Below are 20,416 nucleotides of genomic sequence, written 5' to 3'. Positions count from 1 at the left end.
AAACAAAAAGAACAAAAACATGTTTCCATTAAATAACTTCAAAGTTTATTTTTCATTATATATTAACAATATTATTTAATACATACTATAATCTATAATAATTTGTTTAATCAGTGATTTGTTCTTCCTCGACTTATGTGTTGGAATTATCTAAATATTTTTCAATACTTATCTTCAAAAAAGTAATGTAAAAGGTCACACGTGTTCATACTACATGTATTACGTAAATATTTTGCATTATCAAAAGAGTGTTCATATACCATCTATTCATTGACACAAAGAGATATTTCGATTCATTGTCAATTTAACAGATACTATTGCGTGACATGATATATTTATACAATACTCTGACAGGTAACAAACAATTCGCAGGTAAATAAATACCAAAATCTTTTAACAGTTTAAACACAGACTGTAGATTGAATACTAAATGTATTGAACAAATTCAATAAAATCATATTATGCGAGCGAATATAATATTCTTTTTATCACATATATAGAATAAGAACCGTAAACTGTTAAATACGTAGAGTCATTTTAGCATTGACGCGCAAACAGTGTAACTGACAAGATATTCCGTTTAGAAAATATTTTAAACAGTAAATGCATATTACGAGTAACTCAGAACAACCAAATGAATTTAACGTTATAAAAGCAAAATCAATCGATATCCAAGCCCCAAGTGCTGAAGGGGAATATTATGATTGTCTGTAGTTTACATTTTTCCTTTAACAACATCTTCAAAAAAAACTAGACATATTAGACATATCATTTAGATGGTCCAGTATAAAACGATATTAAACAACATTTCTTCCTCAACAACTTGTTAGATTTTGATGAAACGGTATAGCAATGATCAGTAAGTAGTTTTTTTGGAAAGGAAAAATGCTAAAATGTTTCCGGTCTGTTTAACAAAGTAGCCACCGGAGCTATAAACAAAATTAAGCTTTAAACATTTATTTATTTATTTAAGTCTCATTCATGTACAAACACAAATAAAATTCATAAGCAAACATAAAACACAAAAAAGTACATGACCATTCAATCATTGAATTTTAAGAGACTAGTAAAACTTTTATAATAACATGATAAAATATCATACTAATCATAAAATTATATCCAATTATAAATGATAACTAACTACACAGTACAAATACTATAAATTAATGGAACGAAATATACATTTATATATTTATATGATTAAAAAAGTCGCTATTTTTTATTATTTCAAAATAAGAAAAAAAAGAAAAACAAATAAAAAACATACATCAAATCATAAAAAAAATACAGTAGCATGTTCTATATAAAATATATTATTTACATAAGTAAGATTGACGACGTTGAAGAATATTAAAACAGGTTTTGGCACATTTTCTGACTAATGGTTGACTAGAGAACAAAAATGCAAGTTGGTTGTCTTTGCTAAAATTAATAAAAGAAGGTTCGTGCAACACAGCCTTAGAGATTAATTCTGATCTAAAATCATCATATACTGGGCAGTCTAATATAACATGCTGTTCATCTTCAAGTACATTACAAAAAGGACAGTGGCGTTCATCTAATCTCAGATTCTCGTACCTACCCGTTTCGATACGAATAGGGCTACCCCACACCTAAATTTGCAAAACGCTGACCTATGCCTAGGGGTAAGATCATTTTTATACAGTACTCTTCTGACGTATGTTCCTGCTTAAAAGTTCTATAGGTTCTCAGCTTATTCAGACCCCTACCTGACGGGCCCACTGTACAATTAACCGAACGGATCCATTCAGCCTTAAATCCCTCCATAGTCAAAGATTCAACCTGGCGCACAAAGGAAGTTTTAGCAATGGGTGAAGACAAGTCGCAAAACATACCAAGATTTAAATCATTCCATTGCTTTTGGACATGATAAAACCAATTTTTACATTGAGGAGCACCTTTTGTCAACGACCAAAGTTCAATCCGTTTATTTAGTCTACAAGTATTTGTTTGGGAAAGGCGCACCCAAAAAATGGCCACTGATTTCCATTGCCGGACCAAAGGGGGGACCCAACCCATATCTCCTGAAACTGCTGCACTTGGCGTATATTTCCCCCATCTCAACGAAGAATCTCATAGCTCGATTGTGGTCAGCATTTATGCAAGAATATGACTTATGACCACATAAGGAAGCTCCATACGCAATAACGGGCCATACAACAGAATCATACAATTTAGTAAAAACGCTATGAGGAACCCCTCCAACTAACTTACACTTGGCTATTAGTAAGCCTAACGCACGACTTGCGCTTTGTGCCACCATCCTCGCTGTAACATACATGTATAAATTGACATGCAAAACGAATCCCAAATATTTGTATTTATCAGCATAACTTAGAGTATCATGTCCACGTTTAAAGACTAAATATGATCTAGTGCAAGATTCTGGGCGGAAATGAACAATCTTACTCTTGCTTGTATTTATTGACATGTCGTTTGTACTACGCCAATCGTGTAGACCATTTAATAAACATTGTATGTCACGCTCGGTTTCTGCACCATATCATCAGCATACAAAAGTATACATAACAATTTCATCATCAATTATTAAACCAATACTAAGAGACTTTAAATACAACGCAAGATCATTGATATAAAGATTAAAAAGTAAAGGTGATAAAACACAGCCTTGACGTAAGCCACAGTGGACGTCAAACCAGTCAGTAGTGAACGAGTTAAGTCTAACACATGATGCTAAAGATGAATATAAAGACTTAATGGCTCGTAACATTTTGCCACAAACACCAGTAACTTGTAATCGACTCCACAACTTAGAACGATTGATTAGGTCATAAGCTTTACGAAAATCGATAAATGCTGTAAAAGTACTTTTTTTCATTTTCTTCCTAGTATCAATTAGGTTAACAAGAGATGAAATGTGATCAGTTGTGCTTCTTTTCCTACGGAAGCCGTTCTGTTAAATGATATTTTCTCATCGTACGCGTGGTCAATAGTGTTAAAACTTACAGGAATGATCCCGATAATGTCCTTCACTAAATTATTTTTGTTTACTAAACAAAATGGACACCAGAGCTAAAATTGAAAAAATGACACCTCTACCTGATGGCTATCTTGTTAAACAGACCGGAACGGTTTTAGTCCTACGAAATGAACTAGGATGGTATCAAATGAGAATACAAACAACAAACGAGTAAAAAATGGATTTCATTTTCGGTGACACGCATATTGCATTGTTGCCATAGTCTATTTTCTCTTGGAACTTCCGTTGTGCCTATCAGTTTCAATTTCTAGATTTTGTGATAATAACCTAAATTGCGTTAGTTGTACTCTATATTTATTTATATTTACACAAATTAATTATCTATTTATTTAATATATTTAAAAAAAAGTATGTATCTTTCAAATTCGATCATGATTTAACCTTTAAATTCCAACTTATGCAATAACTTCCGGCGAATGTGCAAACAGTACGACATAATCGGCACGCAAAAAGAACAATTTTATTTAATCGAGAAAAAAATATCGCCAATATTATCGTCGAAACTGCTTAATATATTACAAACTGAAGCTGGTATCCCCCTGTTTTGCGCCAATGTTTGATTCAAATAATTGTGAAACGCGTTAATTATAGCTTAATTACAGCTGCTTTAACAGTACTATACATACATTAGACAGCATTAATGAATTCAAAACCTGCCCTGTCTTTAACAAGTTTTTGAAATATAAATGGCCTTTCTAATTTGTCAAAACACTTTTTCAAAATCTATGATGTACAGTATAGCTTTTTACAAGAACATAATGTTTTATTAATAATAGCTTGTAAAAGAAAAATATAGTCGACTATCGATTTTCCCCGTTTTGATTATTCAATTATTTTGTTATATTTTGTAGACCATTTTATAAGACTTGAGAATGTTTTTTGCAATGATATTTATAGGTGTAATCACTCTGTAATTCTTTGCTTCATTAATGTCTTCTCCCTTGAATATGGATACTATGATTCCTGATCCCAATGACGTTTGGTATTCTCCAAATTCAAAAATTATATTAAATAATTCTAGTATTATCTGTGAAATAAATGAAAATGAATGTTTGTGTATTTCCGCGATCAGTGTATCAGTACCAGTACTTTTATTATCATTTTGTGGCATAGTTATTTTACAATCGAGATCTTTATCATTATAATCACTTAGTTCCTCGTCGTTCAAATATGTATTATCTGAACAACATAAACTTTTGAAACAAATTATTAGCCGTCAATATCAAGATTTTCTGCAGTTGACTGAGATTTAGAGTTCTGTTATTTATTCTTTTCCACAATTATTTAAAATTTTAAGTTATTTTTCTCTTTTAAATTATACATTTACTTCTGTATGCGTTTGATCTTGTTATAATGGTATTTTGCAATAACAAATACTTGTCTATACTTTATATTAGATTTATTTTTAACAACAACATTCCCTGCTTTTTATATTATTTTCTTGTGGTGAAGCAGTCCAAGTTGAACCAATATTATTTATTATAATTGTTTGTTTTAGTTTTGTTTGTACTCCCGAACATTCACTTAATACCTGAGTGAAAGAAATTAAAAGTGGATCAATATCATCAATAGTACAGCTATTCAAAGTATTGTGAATCAATATCATCGGTAGTACAGCTATTCAAAGTATTAAGGAAATCACACTGCTTTGTGTTAAGAATTGAATGAAATTCATTTAATTTGGTTATATCCCATCGGATACATATGTGTCATTATCTGACAAAACATTATGACTTTCTCTATTTTGTGTTTTCCTCAAACTATGTATTGTTAAACCCGAGTGGTCCGAAAATTCATAAGGCTGAAGTACACAAAAATCTGATGTTTCACAAAAACTCTTCAATATTCAGTAAAAAATCTACCACACTTCATCCGTAAAATGAATGGTATGTATACTCGCCTACATAGCTATCATCGTGTAAAGACTCTATCACATCAGCCGCACGAAATTTGGTTCGTACGATTTGTAGAGAATATATTTATATAGATTTGTAATTTCTCATTTTCGCAGTCTATCTAGACATATTTGTAGATCATTAGGCAGACGTACGCTGTTCGTACGTCAGTTGCAAGGTTCGCACGATATTTAAGCTTGAATATCAAGAAGGACAAAAGCCAACAACATTTCGCACGGTCGTAGCAAAATGGCCGTGCAACAGACGTGTGATTGTTAATGACGTAGGGCTGCTTTGCCGTTCATTAACTAGCTCAGGCCCTTCGTACAAATTATTTGGTAGATCGTTGGGTTCAAATTGGTGAAAAAAAACTGAAAACAATATAATATTATCATAGATAATTTATTATATATTAAAGTAATGCATCTACACAAAGTGAGTAAATGTGACGGAATGCAATGATGCATTACCGTACCTAAACATAAAACATGTAAACAAATAACAACAAAAGACATACATGTATACAGTACAGTACAGGTCTAACAATATTTAGGGTATTGTATTCTACTTATTTCCAAAGATTAATTACCATTTTATTGATAATAACATTTTACAAAACAATTACAATTTAACCATATGAAAAACTAGGAAAATATACACCACTAACCTGAAAACAATATAATATTATCATAGATAATTTATTATATATTAAAGTAATGCGTCTACACAAAGTGAGTGAATACTTTGTGTAGAATGCAATAATGCATTACCGTACCCGTAAATATCACTTTGTATAAACACTTATAAACGGTTAGTACGTTACTATAGGAATATAATAATAGGATAACGGGACTTTAAGTTATTGAATGACTGACGTAGAAAAGAGAAATATGTTTGACTAAATACGAGACCAAATTTGTGTTTAAGGATTAAAAATTGAAAACAACAACCAATATTTATTCATATTTTATTTATTTATGATTACTACCCTATGACATTAAGACAGCCGTAGTTAATCGTACGAAATTGAAAAAAAATTCTTATGATATCTTGTCAAAAGTTCTTGTGATAACTGACACAAAATTCGTCGGAAAACATTAGCATATACTAAAAAAACACTCGTCGAAATTGGTAATTTTCATATCTTAAAAGTGATTTTTAGATGCTAAATTAAACTTTAATGATTAAGCATGCCGTATATCTTGTATAAATTGTCAATAACTAATTCATATTGTTAACGTATGTCAGGATGGGGAAAATAAATACAATTCTTATACAGTTTTCTTAGTTTATAACAAGTATTTCGGCAACAACAGTGTCTAGTGAGTTACTAATATTGGATTTAAATACATACAAACTTACAAGTTTGGATAACAATGTCGTTTGTAAGATGTTTACTGAATTTGAACTTTGGCGGTTTTACAACTTTATTTACATTACTTGGAGGTCAAGACCGAAGTGACAACATTGGTTGGATTCCGACTTTTATAAGGTTCGATGTTTGAAATCCACCAATGAAACAACAGAAATCCGGAAATCCTCCAATGGACAGACGGTCGGATATCTGAATCTGAAATCTTGGATTTCAATGGCGGCCATATTGGAATGTCATATAAAATCTACATACGAAAATCATTAATATACAAAAACATGTAGTAAATACTTCAGGATTTCTGACCTTAATCAATCAGAAACTTTACATAAATTATGTTCTTGAATTGAATTTGACTGAAATTGATATTAACAATAAGAAATCTTTAATATAAAATATGAAGTGACAGATTTCAAAGATGTCTGTCATTGGACGTCTGCTACACAGAAAATATAAAGAGAAAATCAGTTTTCTGCTATACAATAAGGTAAGTTTAACATTTCTATCAGCTTAAATTGCAAAGTCAATAAGTGTTAATACAGTGTTCCTTCAGATCAATCAGGTAAGTGAATCTTTTTCTTGTAGAAGTCAACAATAGATGAAGCTATAGGATTTCACAATGTCACATGGATTTCATTATAAGATCTGTTGTAAGTACATTTCAGAATTATGCTTGAATGTATGATCCTTACAATATGCCATTTTTAATAGCCTCTTGCTTAAAATCTCGAAGTTTTGAGTAAAATTTCAAAATTATTTGCCAATTCGCACGTTTTGACATGTTTATTTCTGGTCTTCATCCTTGCCATACATAATTACCTAATTATAATGCAAAAATTGCAAACATAAAGCCCGGCTAACAAATTCATACCCGATTTTTCAAATGTCCTGGAGTTCTTGTGATAACTCTGAAGATGTCTTAGAGTTCTTATAATAACTTTTGTCACTAATCACTTTTTAATCATGAAAATTACCGTTTTGACGAGTGTTTTTGTAGTATATACAAGCGTTTTTTGTCAAAATGCGTCTGTAGGGCTGCCGTAAGGCTGATGCGATGGTGGCTTAAACGACCGTTACCTATTTTTAGCGAGGTCGATTGATATAGTTCAATCAAGCATCTACCGTGTGTATCGACCACGTGTTTCTTTGAAGCATGTTGTGGTATGATTACAAAATTTGACAGGTAGCTGTCATTATTAATATAGTTGTCATAATCAAAATATCAGAAATATTTGATGTGCGGCTGTTTAAATATCCCGTTACAAAGCGTTTTCCTAATGATTTATACCTTTTTAAGTCTTATTCTATTTTATCAAAAAATAAAAACATTCCGTATCAATTACCATAGAGCTAGCAGGCGTAATATAAGCCCAGTAAAATATATACATCTTTGTTTATTTCAAAATTATTTTTACTTAGTTTAATCTACATTTAACCCACGTTTTGAAATGCTTCTATTACTTTAATGCTATTTTGACGGGATTGCATATGATAAAAAACTTATTCCGCCGCTATTACTGCCTCATCGAACATTTCTAGTCTTATTTCCGTATTTCCGTATACATGTTCACTTTGATAATCACATATTTCAAGATTAATATTATGGTACTTTTTAATCCATGTTTCTGCTAAGAAATATAATAAAATTTAAAAGTTCTTACAAAACCAGTGTCCAGTAATTTCCGAGTGAGACCGTTTACATTCAAAGATAATAATTTTAGTTCTTTCTCTTGACCCCACCCCCTATTTTTCCCCTAATGTGTAATCATAAACACTTCCATTGATGTTTGTCATTGTTAACATATATGACGCGATCCGTTGCTATGCAAAACTGTCCAGAAAAAGTTTTTCTCGCTCATGCACAATCTGCGTAGGGTAGAATCATCACGCCCTATAAAAAATGTAGTTTACCTTCATAAACAATATTGCGAAAGTTGACAGTACAAAGTAATGAATTATGTCAAATAGCACATCTTATAAAAAGCGTGCATATTAAAACTTTTGAGAAGCTGAGATATCTTCTTTCAGAATATCTCCTCGAGAACACGTTGGGTTCGAAAATCATTGTTATAATAGTTGTAACTATCGGAATTTATCTATAAACAAAAAAATAAGTCTTCCTAATGTTTTTGATTTTGTGATAATAATGTATAAATAAAATAAATAAAATGTATCTGAAATTTATTTAACATATGTTATCTAGTTCCGTGAATAAGTATACAGTATACCAAAAATATGAAGAGGAAACACTTGCCACGACGATGATGTCAGACTGCAAATGTCATGTGATAATACATGTATATATATAAGTTTTGAGTTTACATGATTTTACCCTCAGTTATAGATAATCTTGAGCAGTTACAAGCAATGGAAACTGTTCTTATATTCAGTCCTTCCCTGAAAATTGTACAGGAAGTGAAACTGATTTAAGATTGCCTCCGGCCAAAAATGCTAAAGTGTTCCTTGACAAAATTGCGGGTGACCTAATGGTTATGAGAAGGAAAAAATCCAACTAAATATTTTTGTAATTTTTAAAATAGACATTTTCTTTCAAAACATATGACAACCATTGCAAACAATACGGAAAATAAGTAAACAACGCAGAAACTATAAATCATTATGTCTTTTAACGCATCAAAGAAAAATCTTCGGGCTGATCTAAATTACCTTTTATATGTTACTTATGTAATAATTTTATCACAAGTTTTATTTTTAGTGAAGAAGCTCTGTTAAGTTTCAAACGAATAGCAAATGAAACATCGCCACGGATAAATAGTTTTACCACCGCGTTTTTCAAATGTTTCTAGAAATGTATGGGCGATTTTGTTTTGCATTCTATTAATTACTAGTATATAACTGAGGACCTTTTATAAACAGACAAATTAGGAGTCAAAGGTTTACAATGAATAACGACACTTAAAATACTTGCATCCCATATCTTTACTTAACAAAATATTATTATACCTGCATGTATTGCTTATAGAGCTTAATCGATTTTAGACCAACTAATTAGTACAGATCAAAGTGGTTTTATTCCTGGAAGATTTATAGGTGATAATAACCGTCTGTTTTACGATTTAGTACCTTATACTGAACAACAAAATATTGCTTGAATGTTAGTAATAATTGATTTTGCAGCGGCAATTTGAATCCGTTATATGGGAATTTATGATTCTGGATTTTCTTCAAGTCTGGTTATTGTATCATGCGTAAAACGTTTTCATTCAAAGAAAACTATCCGCTGTTGTTGTAACTGGTTACCTCTTGCACTTGTTTCCCTTATTTAAAGGCTGTTGGCATGGGAACCACTGTTTCCTTTTTGGACAAAATTTGTGCAGGCATTCTTGCTTTGCTTATATACAAAATTAAAAAGTAAAATGGAAGTTATCCAACTTAAAAGAGACATCAATATGCTTATAATTTTATTTCTACGTTTACAAAAAGGCCTTCATCTTAGTTGAAAGAAATTAACGACCATGTAATTCAAGCATTGCTAACATTTCGACAATGTCATTCAAGCATTGCTAACATTTCTATATGTATCGGAAACTTATAAATAGCGTATGCAAATTAACCAGCTTAACTTCGGCCGAGTATTTTTTTTAAAGATACTTCTTGTTGCTATTTTCCAATCCCCATGCTAGTTGCTCGAATAAATTTTATAAGCTGCCTTACTTCTTATTCTTGCATTTTCTTGTACTGCATATGTAATATTTCCCCATTTTTTTTTTTTTTGCCTTGATTTTTTTTTCTCAATATTTGATAGTGTTTATTTCGGCTTTGTATGCCGTCTACTGGAGAAAACAAAGGGCATTTAAGAATTAGTATAAACATTTAAAGCCAGACAGTATACTGGTACAATTGGTTTAAAATAAGTGTATGTATTTATTAAAACTTAAGGTTAATAAAAAGTCTTCAATAATTCATTTTAATAGTATCAACCATTAATATCCAATACCTAGAATAATAGCCTAATAAATGTTAATGGGACTGCACACTTTATGGAGTATAACTTAACAAAATAAAGTAAATACTCATGAAAATATAATAATAAATTTGACATGGGTTTACAGATCATAAAGGAAAAATGTGAATAAAATCTACAAGTTTATCAAAATTTAGGAAAATCCATATTACATGAATTCATTTGCTTAAAACATGATTGCAAATTGTTATATTAATTGCTCACAACAACATTAGCATTTAGCCGTTAAGGCCAAAAAGGTTTATTAATGGATACCTGGATTAAGTTTGTATTTAGAGCTCTACATGAATTAAGTGTATGTTCGATTGTGTATCAATATTCGAAGAAATTATTTGCCATTTTACCTAAGAATGATAACAAGTTATTATTGTGTTGTTGTTGCGACAACCTCCTCTATAGTAAATTTTAAATAGCATACTTTCAAGATCTCCGGTAATGATTTTAACATTAGTTATGTTCAAATTATTAGATGAATACGAAATCTAAATACTATTTAACGAAACATTATTGTTTAATTTGTCATTTTACCTTGACGAAACATCTGATTTTTCGTTAAACGAAGTTAAATTGTTCTGAATTTCATATAATAATGTTATTTTAAGCATTAGTGTCTGTCGTATTTAACAGAAAAATGGAATACCTCGTACAATTTAAATGAGGATGGGAACGAGAATAACATGTTGGCTAGGCCTTAGTGTGCCACGGAATAATTATTCCTTTTTTCCATATAATTTTAGATTATTGACAAATCTATAAAATATCTCATCTATTGTTTTCACTACAGCAAAAGAAAATCAGATAGACAAGCGAAAAACATTAAAGAAGGGGCTTTTTCAGATTATACCAAAAGGTGCGTATCTTTAGTTCTAATCCAATATATTTGTATATAGTAAATAAATATCTTACTTAATTTAACTGTTCAACACTCTGCTCCATATAAAATAGTAAGCTCGCTGATTGCACTTTAAACTTGATTATTATAAATTGGATTATTAATTTTGTACTTCTTGATGATAGATTCTTAATTTCTTGGAAGCCTAAAACTACTTCGCCCATAAGTTAGAGTTAAAATCGAGTCAAAGTAAAATGTACTAAATTTGATGCTCTTCTCTGTATTATTATAGCTGGCTGCTTGAATGTGAAGCCGAAGCAAGAAGTCGAAAAGATTCGTTATATTCAACAATACAAGAAAGTGATCAAACAACGATGTGAGTAAACAACACTTTTATAAGCAATCATTCAAGAAAAGTGGGGAAAATCCTCTCTGTTTTTTTGTTGTGAAATTATGTTATTGATCAATTAGTAATACATGATTAACAAATCAATTAAACACTGACATTATAAGTTTCCAACAAAGGAAAACTCTTCTCCTCCAGTGCCATATTGTTTAAAGCAATCAATTATTTTTGTTTCAAATGTACCAAAAATGTTTTTATATTGATTTCATTATGTTTTAATAAATATAAGCAACGCTATATGTTTCTTATAACATGTTAGCATTGTATGTCCAATTTTTGACATCATCATTTAGTTTTATATATCTTACTTAAAATAATAAAAATTGTATTAAAGAAATCAACCAATATTTCATAATTTGAACATATATTTTCAATTACAAAAAGTACTTTTCCTATTTTCCGTATACAGCGCTATTACTTGAACCTTTCTTTATGCCTATATATAATGTATTTGCAATATTTCAGATGTTCACTTTTAAAGTCTTTTTATTTAGTAAATTCCCATCTAAAACATGCATAATTTAGAATTGAACCAACAAATGATTGTAAAGGAACATATGGTGACAATTCTACCTCCTTAATATTATTTCATAGTATATAACAGGCTGTTAGGATGTTTTCAAAAATAAATTGATAAAGCAAAACAAATGAATGCGTGCTATTGGAACCACCCCTAAATAGTATTTAATTATCTCTTATTATTCGTTATTATCAAAACATTTCCTTTTGTCTCACGGGGGACCCATTTTTCTAATTATAACAATTTTTTAGTATTCACATGCAAACCCTATCGTGTACAATACTTATATAATAATAAGTAAAGACTGGATGGTAAATCTTCTACATAATGTCTAAATAACACCATATCATCTGCATATAGTAAAATAATGAGACAAAAAAAATGTGTTATTTTGTAAATATAGTTCTTAGTCTTAAAAAAGGTACAAACATTACCGGAGAATTATTTAGACCTTGACATAAACTAATTACAATTTCAAAATAGAAATACGCTCGTATCTTTAGAAAAAGTTAAAACATGTGACATCCTATTTTGTTGTATTTGCACACTATTGTGTCTATTGTACTGACATATGACGAATCGATTTAATATTTGTTAAAACTATCCAGTTTTTAAACATTGGACACTTGTCCATCCAATATTTATCAAAATAATGGGCAGTTATTCTTTCGTACCTGTAGATGTGTGAATATAATGTCTCAGTGCGGGAAATTGTGAAAAAAATCGTACTGAGCCATTAAATTGACACATCTGCCACTTAATGTTAACTTCTCATACTAAGAATACAGACACTCAGCTGGAAGACTTAAAAGATTATGTTTGATATTGTCTATACGATAGATATGTTCCCACAATTCATTTAATAATAGGGCTTTAGCTTCTAAAATTCTTAGAAAAACAGACTTCGTTCTTTATTTGTCAACTGGGTGTGACCGTTTGTAAATAAGAAAGCTTTAACATCAGCATGTATGTTATTTTACTCAGAGACATACTTAAATCATGTTATTAAACAAATATGGGGAGGGAGGGGGTTAATAAATAAGCAATAAATAGAGGGAGGGAGAGAGAGATTTAGACCATTATTCCATTGTTCAATGAGGATGTATTTTATTTATCAAATAATTTATTCAGACTTTCAATGTAGATGAAAATATTTTACAAACTTATAATATCTTAACAATAGATAGAACTCTAGAAAACATATTTGGACACTTTTTCATTTTTAACCAGTTATAGACTATGCACTTATTAAACTATATATAACTTATTGTTTATGGTAACAGTCATACACTATTCATTACATTATGTATATATATTGAAACCCTGGTTTACCTACTTCAATGACATATAGCCTATTCCTAAAGGTACTGGACTAGTATAATGTTGGCCAGTGACAGGTTCCAATCATTCATTAAGTGTCAAGTATTTGTATTTACAAGATCCTTGTATAAGTAATAAATATATAAGATCTTAGAATTCCTAAACAACATCAATAAAAATAATTCAAAATTGAAGTAGAGGTAAATTAAAAATCACTTTTGATTGTTCATAAATTAATTAATTATGGTAAATTCAAGATGACATTTTTTTTATAATTATTTATCATTTAGTTTCTCCTCTGTTTAGTAAATTTACTGCTGGGAACCAAGTTAATTTTGCATTTGAGTGTTGTGACTAGGGAGAATTGAAGGTAAAACATGTTGAATGTTTAAAATAAAGGATGTCAGCCATACAGTCACAAGAAAGCAAAAATGATTTTGTTTTCATTTATGTGTTGTTGTTTTTTTTTTGTGGGGGGGGGGGGGTAATTAGCAATAAGTAGACTTTTATTTTTTTATTTATTTTGCTTTATTATGGTAAACTTTCAGTATTTTAAAAGCTCTTCTTTCATGAAACATAGCTTTGGCAAATGCAACAAGATTTCCCTAAGTGACTGATATGGTATTTAGTAACTGAAACAGAAGTTTCATATGTTATATAGTAAAACTACAGAGAGTAGTTTGGGGCAAAATCATTCAAACATTGCATCTGCTGTTACACAAAATATTTTGGGTTCGAACGTTTTAGGTACGAATCTGATAGAAAATATATGCGTCAATACTTCTGCATTGAGTGGTTCTTGTATGAAATTAGTTACATTCTAACCATTTTCTGTCCCAGTTGACGGATGATTTTGATTTATAACATTATATCAGCGAATATTTGCTCATTTGCAGTACATTTTAATTTGTAAACAAAGCCCATAGCAACCATGCAAGTTATTCGTGGTATACTTGATACCTAAACAGTAAACACCAGTTCCGAGGTCATAAACAAGTTCATCCTACGTAAAAGTTATATTTTGTACATTTGTTTAATGATGATATGTAATTAGTGTGGTGACAATTAACATCTTCATTTAAATTTGAACTGATTTTAACTCTACTATCAAAATTTGCGATTGTAATAAAAATGGAAGCGTAAACCATGTGTCAATTTTGACATATTCCGCGAAAATGACATAACCGGATATAGAATTTATTGCATGTCGGGACTAGTATTGGTTAGTTTAACCAGCGGTTAATTTTAACCATTTTGGTTAGTTAACCTTTTGGTTATCTCGGTTTATACAAGTGACTAACCAAATTGGTTAGTTAACCAAAGTTGGTTAAATTTAACCCGCGGTTAGCGTTTAACCCAGGGTTAATTTAACCAACGTTTATACAATTGGGTGTTGGTGGCCAGTGTGGGGGATGTAGACAACTGCCAGACCGGAGTTGCCCTACCCACAGATTTCCCAGGCCAAGTCTCGGGACGAGACTTATCGGAGGGGAAAGTAATGTAACGACGTTGGTAGAACGTCATATAATGAGCATTACAATATGCAAAAACAAAAGATGGTGAATTCACATAAAGGAGAGTATCCAATATATAAGGGCATAAACCACTCTTGGTGGTGAGCTAGCTTTTCACCGACAGGGTTTGTGTGCCTTAAAACCGTTACAATATGGCCGAAAGACCTTCCTACAGTGGCAGAGATCTTGATATTGTACCGTTCACTACATACTTGTTGAAAACTATATTTAATATTACAAAAATATCTTCTTGAGATAAATAAATCAACAACAGGGTTTAATTTACACTACATACAGTGAAGGATATCACTATATACAGTGAAGGATATACATGTATTCAAGACCTGAGAAGTGAATTAATGTTTATGATAATTTCTAGTAATTTCTAATATTCCTTGTTAGTATAAATATCAGATTACCTCTTTGCAATTTATACAGACATGGTCTGTGTTATCAGTATTTTATTGCGAATCTAAACACATGTTGGGAAAGAGTGTATAAAGCAATTAAGTGATAAAAGATGTAAACAGTTGGATGCAGAATTCTGTGCCATACTTCCCAAAGCTTTTTGAAATAAAAAAAACAATAAGTTTTATTCACTTTGTATTTGAAAGTCCAAAATTTTGGATGGTTAATTTTATAGACAGCCATATCAAATCAAAATAATATTTTGTTTAGACATGACATTCCCGTCTTATACATTTCAATGGATTTTCAGTATCATAACACATGATGTTGTTTACACCAGTGTTAAAATACATTGCATGTTAAGTAAGGAACACAAAAAAACCTATATATTATCAACTATTTTAATTAATTACAGTATAAAATACTTACTATATAACCAATTACACTGAGGTATCATTCGCTTATTGCTCTTGTTAAGTTAGTTCGACTTGATTATGTGTCCATATTGTTTGAACCCTGTACTAGCTGGTATATAACAATCATTTGGATACAAAGCAATACCTGGACTAACCAACCCAAGACATTCCATGTACTTAGGCGACTGAACATTCAAGGAAAACCTGTGCAGAACATTTCAGTATTAGGAAAGGCAGCATCGAGTTTCATTCCAAGAAATATTCACTCAACAGTATATAATGTAATAAGAGGACAACATATTAAATGTAATTAACATGTTGACAAATTCCCTGCAGCAGTACCATAAAACTTTTCGACAAATTGTTACATCCCTCTCTTTCTACCAGCAAAGCTGATTGTTATGTTTGCTACATAATAAAAGCTCTTAATGTTTTGCTGTTGTTTTATAACATTAAAATCTGTAATGAATCTATATTTGTTGGAAATCCTCTATAACGAATTATACAACTGTCATCATTTGATTTTTTTTTGTATCAAACGTTCAATATCACATTGATGTTTATCTGCTTGTTTTCTTCCTTAGTTTTCCGTAATTATTCTTTGAACTAATTGATAGTTTCTTTTTCATCTGTTATGCCACTGCCATGAAGAGATATAACAATTAAAGGTGATTCAAATACCAATTATCAATTTGTGTTCATGATAGGCATGTTACCAATGGAATTCCTGAAAAATATATATATTTTAACTGGAAACAAGAATTATGACATTTCTAGTTTATATCAATTTATATTTTAATTACACAGATAATGGTTTTGTGTTTTACAATGGCTGAACTTTTCTGTAAAAATGAAAATAAAGTCTTGCATTATACCTTTAGATTCTGAAGCAATTATTTCTTAAATGTAAAACTTGTAAGTGTGGTATTTAAATGAACGTTATGAACAACACATATTATTATGTTAATAATTAAATGAAATATTTAAAACAATGAGAAATCAGATTAATTAAGGTAAGTAGTAATACAGCTAAAGTAGCTTGATTTAAAAAAGAAAAGAACAATGAAATTTTACCTTAAAATGTTCTTATTCATCCAATCTTATTTTGACAATCCCTTCCTTTATTATACTCACATCCTTAGGTATTTTATGAAAATGTACTGTATAATCATATATAGAATTGGAATAACATAGTGGAACGCAACAATGAAAATGAGATTTTCCCGGTAAGTTTAAGACACTTGGGCTTATCAGGTCAGACAATATTTGTTTACATTCATGCCGTGTAAGCCTCTCTCTGGTGATGGAATGTAAAGTATGCATACAATTTGAGAAAGGCCTATTCCTCTATTACAAATGCATAGTATTCATGAATTGATCATTATTAAATGAAACAAAAATTCGCAAGATATAAACAATATCAAACATATCATTTTTTTAATTTTCCAATGGAAGTGCCCGTGTATATACGATATGATACATAAAAAACATTTATTATATTGACACTTTGTTTCTGACACAATGTTATTAACTTTTCATTAGATTATTACCCTTAATTAACTGCAGCAAGTGAAACTTGTTTGATTTCATTCAGTTAGGTTCTTTTGGTAAAAACAAGCAAAACAGAATTTTGTATTTGTTAAATAATGAAGAATTGTAATGATGTAGTCATTATTATGCTGGGAAAAACTAAAGAATATTCACTGATATTTAAAACATACATACATTTACTTTATGATTCCATTATGTATTAAAATCGAAAATGTTTAAACGATAGAAATATGTTAATATTCCTGGCCATAAACAGAAAATAAGACAGTTAAGCATAGTAATCATGCTTTTTAACTTAATGCATCCCCTCTCCTCACCCACACCCCCCCCCCCACCCCACCTTCTCCAAAATTAAGTTATTTCAAGTGTTCAATATGTTAACATTGGAGGCAAGTAATTTTCAATGTTAGCATAAATTCATTGATTGATACAACTGTCCATTATAAAAACAAAAGAGAAAATGTTTAAAAAAAAGAATCACTCTTCGGACTGTCTATTATGTTTGAGAATGAACAAGTGTTCTATTCTCTCACATAATGGAGGGTTTCGGTGTTTCTACTAAACATAATCAGCGTAAATTCGTTACGTGTTAAATGTTAAAATGTTAGAATAGAATATTGTCTAAAATATGAAAAACAAGATAAACAAGGAAAGGCGGCGTTCAATGAATGCAATTATTACTAAGTCAATTATGGTTATAATAACTTATGGGTAATGATTAACGATATCCAAATACTTTTATTACAATATACTTTAAGATGTCATAAATATACTTATTTACATGTATACTTTTATGACTGAGTAACACATTTATCCCTTATTGACCGTATGCTGCTATCCAGTTTAAAGTTGTGGAAACAAAGATAGAATTGTTGACAGCTCGCTAATATCAAGTAGATGCACTCGGATCACTCATTTATAAAAGAAACATGTTCAGTTTGCCCTCAATCATTTAGCGGTAATTTTGTTTATTTCAACATCATAGTATGGTTTTCTCCTCGTGTAAAGCAACGACGGTCTGTCTCCCAAACAGTGGCACAAATTTTGCACCATGGTGACTACATGTATAATGTTTTTATGACATGTATAAATGACAGAAATGGTAGGTGTGAAAAATGGCAATTTATGTTTAACAATCACATGTCTTGCGTAAATCTTAATTTTTTAATAAATTAAAGTGATATATCATCTAAAGTTTTTTGCAGCACTGTGGAAGAAATAAATTAGCTAGATGAAAAGTGTTAATAATGTGTCTGGTCCCTTTTGAAATGGTCGTAATCAACTTATGTCATAAAGAGATTTGAAACACTATTATTAAAGGTAATGCATGTCCCTACAGATCCGCGCTGTCTAAATTCAGGTCTTTACGTCTAGAAACGGAGTGGTATGAAAATATGCATGTGAATGCTAGACTTTGTCCTATTTGTAGAAATGTAGTTTAAACGAAAAACATGTCTTATGAGGATGTTCTTGATATCAAAATATAAGAAACGGATTGTATGAATAAGCCTATAAAATTAACCCTGAGTTTCATAATTGGAATGATGATCAACATTTTGTATTTGTTCTGTATAATAACGATATTGTGAGATCATTCTCATATACCCTGTAAAAAAGTTTTATATCTTGGTCACGTCTTAGAGAGTGGCAATGTGCATGTTGATGCATTTGAATATTTTTTATATAAGATATGTTGGATATTTTGTATCACATTGATGAGAATATAATATAGAATAAACAATAGTAAACAAACAGCAAGAAAACACTAATTACCTGATTGGCCCAAATCGTTTCATATTTTCAATAATAATTATTGAAAAAAATGTGCATTTTATTTCTTCAATTTTCACTGTCATTTATTGTCTTAACGTTAAGTTGTTGAACAATCGTGTACTTATAAAATAATTTTTGTGATACAAATATGTCATAAACATAAAATATATATTAGATAAAACCATAAATTCAGAATTATGAGACCCCTTGCTACTCCTTTTGAAATATTTCTTTTTAGCAAAGTCATTTGAATTAACTGTTTGTTAATGTAGGATAAAAATAATACTATTGAGGTTCTAGTAATATGTATGCTACCATACGAGAAATAGGTATGCATAGGATGTACAGACCAGGTTGGTGATTTGAAAACCAAATTTAAATTATACGTATTGCATATTTTTGCCCTATGATATTTTTGTCCTGTCTTGAAAATTTTACAGACTCTCAGGCAGCTCACGGACCCTTGTTGAAAATTCAGTAACAAGCAGAACAATGACCAGCAGTACAACAGCGACGACCGACTGCACAGAAACAATCGGATCGGATGATCAGTCATTAACTATATCCAATATACAACTATTTGATATGTACGTAACTTGATACTTATTATTTGTAGTGTGCTTTGTAGCTGCTTTAAAAACCATGTTCCTGTCTTTTTGCTAGCATTAGCAAGCCAATAGACATGTACTTAAATTCATCATCTCGCACGGCATTTTTTAACTTTGGGACCATATGCCGCTTTTCATGGAATGGCACTTAGTGTCACATTGAAGGTTCCATGATACCGCCATATGCACACATCTGCGGATGTTTCAAAATTTAAAATTGTACCAGTTCATTCTAAATGTTGAATTCTGCTTAAGCCGGTGCTAGGGGGCGTGGACTGTAGTTTGCACTTTACAGTACCGTCCATGAACGGGCTCAATCAAACCGAGCCTGCAACGTTTTCAATTATGTTGTGTTGGACTTTCTTTAGGGATTCTTGCTTTCTCTATTTGATATCGTTTAGCGAAAGCAACTCTTTACAAATAATTTCATGTCACACGCAGCCAGTTGCTAACGAGGTACATCATGCCAAAAAAAACGCTAAATAGTGACTTTAATTGCCGAATGAGTTATGACCCTTTAATAAAAAGGTGAAAGGTGTTGTGCCTGTTTATGTTGATTAATGTGACAAATTAGCCACAACTTCTAGGGATCACTTTTTTGTTGTATGTCTGTCTGTCTGTCTGTCTGACCGTCCGTTACAACACTTGTCATGATTACTCCTAAGAAACTTCTTGTGCAACTTCATCCAAACTCTACAGGGATTATCAGTCTAGTTCGGCATTTTAGTTCTGGTCCTTAAATGACTGTTTTTAATTTTTGTCCTGACTACTTTTCTTATACTGCTGATGCAATT

At 30.7% G+C, this 20,416-nt stretch overlaps 2 protein-coding genes across 2 annotated transcripts in view; one reads left to right on the top strand and one right to left on the bottom strand.

Moving 5' to 3' along the window:
• LOC132729396 (hephaestin-like protein) overlaps nt 1–20,416 on the bottom strand; it is a 108,805-nt gene that overhangs the window by 18,224 nt on the left and 70,165 nt on the right. The window lies entirely within an intron of this gene.
• Nucleotides 1–20,416, top strand: part of LOC132729393 (uncharacterized) — a 42,554-nt gene that overhangs the window by 433 nt on the left and 21,705 nt on the right. The window contains exons 2-4 of the mRNA XM_060715154.1: nt 11,059–11,124; nt 11,399–11,482; nt 19,455–19,601. Coding sequence (XP_060571137.1) covers nt 11,059–11,124; nt 11,399–11,482; nt 19,455–19,601 — 297 coding nt within the window. The remainder of the gene's footprint in view (nt 1–11,058; nt 11,125–11,398; nt 11,483–19,454; nt 19,602–20,416) is intronic.

This window comes from Ruditapes philippinarum, unplaced genomic scaffold (genome assembly GCF_026571515.1).
Source record: "Ruditapes philippinarum isolate M1 unplaced genomic scaffold, ASM2657151v2 ctg1357_1_1_1_1, whole genome shotgun sequence".
In the NCBI taxonomy this organism is placed as follows: Eukaryota; Metazoa; Mollusca; class Bivalvia; order Venerida; family Veneridae; genus Ruditapes; species Ruditapes philippinarum.
Note: the sequence above shows the minus strand (reverse complement) of the source record. Positions and strands in the feature narration are given on the sequence as shown.